Here is an 8,426-nt window from a genome sequence, read left to right on the forward strand (position 1 = left end):
ATATAAAGCCAAGTTATAATCCGTAAAGTTAATCTTACTTTCTTCATCCTCCTTCCATTTATTCTACAAATATTTACTCTTTGAGGTGGTGAGCAGAGGATAATTAGAGAAAATAAATCAGTTGGAGCAACAGCAAACATCAGGGTCATTGTTCTGATGTGTCATTGAGGAGATGCAAGATTTTCAACCAGAAGCTGAAACTAGGAACCTAAAGATACCCTTTGATTTAGGTAAAGGGCATCTCAGCAAGCAAGAAATGAACGTTTCAGAAAGTCAGAGGAAGGGACGTTCCTGTTAGGAGGGGGTTAGCCTGAGGTGACACTGGAAGTGTATAATGAGAACCAAAAGACCACCAAGTGAGCCACATCTCCAAGTCTAGACACTATATGTCCATCAAAAGAGTGCACAATTCCCTGCCTTGTTTATTTCAAAACATCTGGACATTTGTGGTAAATTAGTAGTTTTTGTTGTCTTAAAATAAGTGGGGCTAGGAGTACTCTCTTGATGAGGGAAGTCATTGTCGTTTACTGAGAAATGTAGTTTGGTAAAGTGTATTTGTAGAAACAATTTGACCGAATATTTTAAATTGGGGCTGTTTTATAAAATCCGGGATAGTTGAAAGCTAAGAGAAAACCATGAGTCTGAGGTCAAAGTAATTGGAGGATTTTTAAAATTTCAGATTATAGTTGGGAGGGAAATGGAGTGGAGCTGATATTCCATCCTGAATCTTTTGGGAATTTTACACACACACACACACACACACACACACACACACACACACACGGTGGATAATATCTCTTGATCAGAGAATACTTCTTGGCTGCTGTTCTTAAATGGAAAGCTCATGTATTGAAAGTCTTACCTCTGGCTCCCCGGGCTCTGAGCTACTTTCAGAGTTCTTATGGATGCTAGTGGGCATGGGGAGCATTGTGAGAGCCAGACAGGGTAGCACTGAGGACTCACTGTAGTTACCATGCAGAAGCACAGAAGAAAAATCCTGAAGAAATTCAGGCAGTGGTCTTCCCACTGAGTCTTGTACTCTGCCTCCTCACAGACATACTTGACTGAAGCTGACCAGGTTCCTCAGGCTCATGATAGCACCTTGTGTAGGCCTTTAAGCCTCTGCATCTGCCCCCATAGCACTGCCTTGACTGTTTCATTGCGGAGGGTAAGGATAAAAGGATTGAGAAAGGGAGTGAGGACTGATGTCACCAAGGCTACAGTCTTGTTTATTTCCACAGAATGTTCTTTGCCAGGCCTGACATAAAGGAAGATGGTACTGCTGTAGCCAATGAAGACCAGAGTGAGGTGAGATCCACAGGTTGAGAAAGCCTTCTGACGGCCACTAGCAGAGGGGATCCTCAGCACAGTGGCCACAATATAGCCATAGGAGATGAGGGTCACCAGGAAGGAACTGAGAACAAAGGCTAAGGCCATCACAAAGTCCCAGAATTCCAGCAGGCTGGTGTCTGAGCAGGACAGTTGCAGCAGAGGTGCATTGTCACAGAAGAAGTGGTTAATGATGTTGCCATGGCAATAACTGAGATGAGCCCGGGAGAAGACAGTGGGTACCATGGCTAAGAAAGGAGCTGCCCAGGCAGCCCCTGCCAACCAGACACACACATCCCAGCTCATCAAAGTGCCATAGCGTAGTGGGTGGCAGATGGCCATAAAACGGTCAAGAGCCATGTCTGACAGGATGAGGAAGGAGGTGGAACCCAGGGAAAAGTAGAAGTAGAACTGGACCATGCAGCCATTGAAGGAAATGACTTTGCGGGGGACCAGCAGGTCTGAAAGCATCCTAGGCACTGTAGTCATGGTCACCAAGATCTCCAGCAGGGAAAAGTTACCCAGGAAGAAGTACATGGGAGTATGTAGGTTGGTGTTGGCTATGACTGTGACTATGATGACAGTGTTTCCCATGAAGGCAAGAAGATAAAGCATGAGGAAAGGCCCGTACAGCAGACCTTGCAGCTCACCAAAAGAGGAGAAGCCCAAAAACACAAATTCAGAAGGGTGGCTCAGATTTGTCATGATCCAGGATCCCTGCATGGAAAGGAAAGGAAAGGAAAAAAAGAGAGAATCATCATGAAACAGAAAGTGAATAGGGAGAGCAATACAAGTAGGTGGTCAGTGATAAACAGAGAGGTAACTACATGAGAACATGACAGTATCATAGATTTAGGGAGTCTTAGAATTAAGAGCATTGAAAGCCATTGATATGGAGAGAGAAAAACAGGAGTGGATTAAGGAAGACAGCATAGCAGCAGACATCAACATTTCTGGAGAAGGAAAAAAAGGAAACAAAGTGGGAAGACAATTAAGAGAGGAAGGCAAGATATATGAGAGGAAGAAACAGAAAAAGACAGGGAGGGGAGAAAACATGGAAAGAAAGAGAGAATTAGTATAAGTCGTCCCAAAGTCCTCAAGGATGGGTACTGGGGGGCGGTTTGTGTCATGACTCAGAGACTGCACCAAGATTCCTTTTAAAGCATCCATTCAAGTCTTTCTGGGCAGTTTTTCTATTGAGGACCCTCACTCACTCACATTTCTCTAGCTATGATCATGAAATTAATGGGAAGTCAGAGTTTTGTGTTAATCAGTTAGCTTCCTTTGGTGGTGGTGGTGGTGGTGGGCTCTAGTATATTCATTCAAGATGGGAAGCAGAACAGACATGTAGGGTCATGTAGATAAGCCTCAGAACCACGTGGCTGCCCTACCAGTGATGAGAAGATCCTAAGCATTTTACCTCATGGTGCTGTTTTCCTGCTGTAGTGTGTCCCCTCCCCTCCTGACTCCTCAGTCTTTCATGGTGGTTTGAGGCACAAGCTATGAACTTGTGTTCAAATTCTGATCTGAAACTTGTTTGTGATATATAAATCTGCTCTTTATAACATGCTCTCTGAACCTCAATTTACTCAGGTTTAAAATGCAGATAATGATAGTACTGGCTTCTAGGGCTATTGTGAAGATTAGAAGAGTGAACTACTGAATACAGTGATAGGCACGTATCAAGTGCTCCACAAACAACTATTGTCATTGCTGAATTGTTCTGGCCTATCATCTCTCCACACTTCTTGAAGGCCAACAGATGGTGTGTGTGTGTGTGTGTGTGTGTGTGTGTGTGTGTGTGTGTGTGTGTGTGACTATTTTGACAACTTTATTCTGCCTTAGAATTTAAGTTCACTGAAAGGATACCTCAAACAATTTCCAGTTGTCAAAGGAAATAAACACTATAATACAAACTATCAGAAGTGGAAAGAGCAAAGCTGTGTATAGTTATACTTGGGCCCTCTCTCTGGCCCCATAAAAGCTTCATCTGGGTCTATGACCTGGCCACTACCAATGACATTCCAACTTAAAGAAGAGGTTTTGTCCCTCCACTAGCTTCTATCCATCCCACTGATAAACCCTAATAGTAGGTTAAAATCTACACCCAACACTGATCAATTGAAACCCAATTTTTATTTCTGTGCATCACAGGAGCTCAACCCATATGCAAACCCAAGCCACTTACCTTAGCCTCTGAGTGTTTTCTTGAGCTGCTCACATTAAGAAATTTATTTCTAGAGATTTCTGCCTAACAGATTCACTCTGTAACATGAGTGACATGAGATATGTGGTCCACTATCCTTGGGTAGTGTGTTACAGCTGGCAGGAGCAGAAAGGGGCACCTGTACTGCTAGATGAGTGATTCCACAAGCTACAGTATCTCCAGTCCTCTGCTAGTTTCCTAATTAAAGCCTTACCCTGCATCACCATAGAGCCCTGGGCAGCAACTTTGATGAGACCAGAAGAGAAAAGTGCTGTCTTTGCCCCTTCCCTCCCAAGGATAAGTGTTATTGATTCTCTCTACTCAACATGTCTCCAAGTCCCTGGTTTCTTGGTGTGGTTTAGAGCTGAGCATAGGCTGGATGGGAAACAAACTCCAGCAAAGTGTTCTTCAGGGGAATGATGGGAAAACAAGGAGTCCTTTGGGAATTATTAGGCACTGGTGTTTTTCCTCAGAATAATGAGAAGTCTTGTGTCTGAGGAAGTAACATTTGAGAAAAAGATATAGATGAAGAAAGGGATAGAGCCCTGGATACACTTAAGCAACTGATGGCTTCGGTTGGTTCCATGGGAGTGCTTGCTTTCTGTTTTTTCCTGGTTAATAATTATAGCCAGCTGGGTAGATGGTGAGGGTTAGATACAGTTTTCATTTAGAGATTTTTGTCTCCCTCCCAGATCCAAGATTTTGAGATCAGGAGAAGTAGGGAATATAGGTACTGGACCACATCACCCTCTTGTCTGAATTCTCCAGTGTCATTTGTAGAAGTTGGGGGAATTGAAACAGTAAGCTTAAGAAGGGAGATCTTTCTTTTGGAGACAAGGCCCCCGATAAAAAATATCTTGGGAGCTAGGCAACCTGAAGGGCCTGTCTCTGACTTTTGTGAGAAGATGTACACCTTAGGGAGGGATAAAGGTGAAGGCAACACAGCATAGATAAAGGATCAACTCCTCAGTTAACTCGGAGTAACACACTTTACGTCAGAGAAGTTCAGGCTTCACCGATGCCATCCGACTTAGTCCCACCCACAGACAAATAATAACAAAAGGATATGAAGCAAAAACTTTCCTGTGAAAACAGTGCAAATGGGTCCCAAGTTTAAGACCCACAAGCGCTGGACAGACTTGGCCTGGCAATCTTTCTGTAGGACTTGAGTCTGGAACTGAGTTTTTAGGGCAAAGCTTTGATTGCAAAGAAGATTTTAGGTCTAGATAATGAAGAAAGGAGAATATTCCTACTCATTCAACATTTAGCATATACTATTAAAATCAATTGAAAATACATGTCTCAGTCTGGTCTGAATTCTCTGTACTATTTCACTGGTGTATGTGTCCACTGATCTATATGATATTATGTCAATAACCTACTGTCCCAATTATTGTACCTTTGTAGTAAGTCTTTAAGTAAGATTTGTGATTCCCCCAGCTTTGTTCTTTTAAAAAATTATTTGGCTACTCTAGAGCCTTTATATTTGCATATAAATCTTAGAATCACCTCAATGTTAAAACAAAAAAAAAAAACCAGTTCTGGGAATTTAAAAAAAATTTTTATTTGAGAGAGAAAGAGAGAGGGAACATGAGTATGGGAGAGTGGCAGAGGGAGAGAGAGAGAGAGAGAGAGATTCTTAAGCAAGCTCCACACAGCACTCAATGCAGAGCCAGATCTGGGGCTTGATCTCACAATGCTGGGATAATAACCCAAGCTGAAATCAGAGTCAGACGCTAAATGGACTGAACCACCCAGGTGCCCCAGGGCTCTGGGATTTTGGCTCAAATTGTATTGAATCTTTACACTAAGTTAGAAAGAATTGGCTTTCTAATAAAATCGAGTCTTCTGATTCATGAAAATAGAATATTTCTTCATTTTATTTAGGTCTTTAATTTATTTCAGCAATGTCTCATGGCTTTATTTCTTGCACATAGTTTGTTAAATATATCCTTTAGTCTTTTACATTTTTGGATACAATTATATATTATAGATTTTATTTCCATTTCCAATGTTCATTGCTGGTATATAGCAATACAACAAACAGATTTTTATATACTTAGCTTTTGTCCTGTGACAATAATTTGTTAGTTCTAGATTTGTGTGTGTGTGTGTGTGTGTGTGTGTGTGTGTGTGTGTGTGTGTGTGGACTTCTTGGGATTTTTTTTTTACATATAGGGTTATGTTATATGTAGATAGTTTTATTATTTTTATTTTCTAATTCTATGCTTTTAATTTTATTATCTTGTTTTATTACATTAGTAAGGCTTCCAGTACAGTGTTGAATAGAAGTAGTGAGAACCGATATCCCTGCCTGCCTTCCCATCTTTCCTAAAGGGAAAGCATTCAGTCTTTCATTACTAAATTTCATGTTAGCAGTAGGTTTTATGTTAGATCCTATTTATAGTTTGAGGAAGATTCTTGTTGTATCTACTTTGCTCAGATTTTAAAATTAATAGATGTTGATTTTTTTCAATGACCTTTTATGCTTTTATTGAAATGATCATGTGGTTTTTCTCTTTACTTCCATAAACATGGGAAATTATATGCCAAATTTGCATTTCTGGAATAAAATCATGACTTTGTTATAGCATTTTATTATTTTTAGATATTGCTGGATTTGAAATATTTTATTAAGGGTTTTTGCATCTATGTTCATTGAGGATATTAGTTTTAAAATTTATTTTCTTGTGATATCTTTGGAATTAAATTAATTCTGGCCTAGTATGATGAATTGCATAGTGTTCCCTTCTTTCTAATTTTCTAGAGGATCTCACTTAGAATTGATATTATTTCTTCCTTAAGTATTTGATAGAGTACACCACTAAAGTAATCTGAACTTATAGTTTTCTGGGTGGGAAGGTTTTTAATTATGTGTCCAATTTATTTAACTTACTTAGAAATTTTCAGTTCAATGTCTTTTTGGGTCAGTTTTGGTAATTTTTATCTTACAAAAGATTTTCCATTTCATCAGTTTTCCAGATGATTTCTCTTTAAGGTATCTTCATTTTGTTCTCTTCAATTTAAAAGTTAAATAAACTTTTGGTAGGACCAAGATGGCATAGCAGCATGGGAGTTCTCTTTCTCTTGTCCCTCCATACTATTTTGCACACCCAGAAAACTGATCTGAAGACTAACACAAAACTTAAGCCACAGAACTTGGCAGATAAATGGTGCAGAGAGGTGAACTGGGGGAGAGAAGCTGAGGAGGGTAAGGAGCTATTTTTATTTGCAGAGAGTGGACCAAGACAGGGGGTAGAGTACAGGAAAAGCACTCCTCATTAAAGCAGCTGGGAGTGCCTGGGTGGCTCATTTGGTTAGGCGTCTGGCTTTGGCTCAGGTCATGAGCTCACAGTTTGTGGGTTTGAGCCCTGCGTCAGGCTCTGTGCTGACAGCTAGCTCAGAGCCTGGAGCCTGCTTCAGATTCTGTATCTCCCTCTCTCTCTCTGACTATCCCCTGCTCACACTGACTCTCTGTCAATCAAAAATAAATAAAAGATATAAAAAAAATTTTTAAAAAGGAAGCAGCTGGAGATAAGGAGAAAGAGTGGAAACACCTACAAGGAACTGAATAAGAAAGGGATAACGGAGAAAGAAAGGAGAGGGTTTCAATACCATTGGTACTCTGTAAACAAGGGAGTGCAGAGTTGGAAACCCTGCAGCTGATACCTGGCAGTGCTGTGGTGGGAAAGGTGAATTCCCAGGAGCAGACAGTGAGGTTTGAGAGGTCCTCGGGCCACATTGGGAGAGGTGTTCCCTTGCTTTGAGAACATTTGGTAGAGGCCATACAGCTTCTCCACAGGCAGAGTTCCCAGTGGATCCCTGGTTACAGCCACATTTGCTGGTGTTGGAACAAGGATGCTAGGGTGCCATGAAGTCTGGTGCCACATGTGTGTTGTGATCTACCATAGTCCCTGAACCACTGCTGAAACATGATCATGTGAAAGTTTTCTGGGGCAGGCTGGCAACCAGCCGCAGTCCCTGGGCCTCTGCAGCGGCACAGTCATGTGAGTGTTCCCAGGGGCAGACTGGTATTCAGCCATTTTTTCGTGAAATCCTCCACAAGAGGATCTGAGGGGCCCTAGAAGTGAGAGGTTTGGAAACACAGCCCTATCTGAGATAAAATTTAGGAGAGAAGTACTTCTTGGCAGGCTGAAGGCCTGTGGACAGTATAGAAGTAGAGAGTGGTTGGAAGCCAGAGACAAAGGAGAGGTGATTGATTGGCAATTGGCGATAGTGTAGAGTTCTGGTGCTAGAAACTGGGAAGCTGGGTGATGGAATTATCTCCTCTCCTCCACATGTGCATACACCCATGCATGCGCCACACCTATCCACCCCAGTAAGATAAGCAGCGCCACCTATTGGAGAACATAGCCATTACACTAAACCCTGTCCAACTGTGCCAAACAAGCCCTAAGAGGACCATCACAAGACTCTTCACCTGCTTAGTTTATGGACTATGAAGTGCTTCATAGTTTGACTTCTAGGAGAAACTGGATGTGATTTCACTCAGGTTTAATTCTGTTTGCTCGTCTATCAATTTTTTTTCTTTTCTTATTCTTGGATATAGAAAAAATTTATATTTTTCATTTTTATAAAAATCATTTTTCTTTATTATTTTCCTACTATTTTATTTTTTGCAAAGATTTTAGTCTAGTTTACTTTCTTCATTTCATTTTATTCTATTTTATTGTATACATTAAAAAATTTTTAAATGTTATTTATTTTTGATAGGGAGAGAGACAGAGCGTGAGCAGGGGACGGGTAGAGAGAGAGACACACACACAGAATCCAAGGCAGGCTCCAGGCTCTGAGTGGTCAGCACAGAGCCAGATATGAGGCTTGAACTCATGAACTGCAAGTTATGACCTAAGCCAAAGTTGGACACGTA

The 8,426-nt window shown here is 41.1% G+C and overlaps 1 protein-coding gene across 1 annotated transcript; it reads right to left on the minus strand.

Moving 5' to 3' along the window:
• Nucleotides 1-850: 850 nt before the first annotated feature.
• On the minus strand, nucleotides 851-2,034 carry LOC115304820 (olfactory receptor 6V1). Its single transcript, XM_029955155.1, has one exon. It carries the CDS (start codon nucleotides 2,032-2,034, stop codon nucleotides 1,090-1,092), a length of 945 nt encoding a protein of 314 aa, XP_029811015.1. The 3' UTR covers nucleotides 851-1,089.
• Between the last annotated feature and the right edge of the window lie 6,392 nt (nucleotides 2,035-8,426).

The sequence above is a fragment of the Suricata suricatta genome, chromosome 2, assembly GCF_006229205.1.
Source record: "Suricata suricatta isolate VVHF042 chromosome 2, meerkat_22Aug2017_6uvM2_HiC, whole genome shotgun sequence".
In the NCBI taxonomy this organism is placed as follows: domain Eukaryota; kingdom Metazoa; phylum Chordata; class Mammalia; order Carnivora; family Herpestidae; genus Suricata; species Suricata suricatta.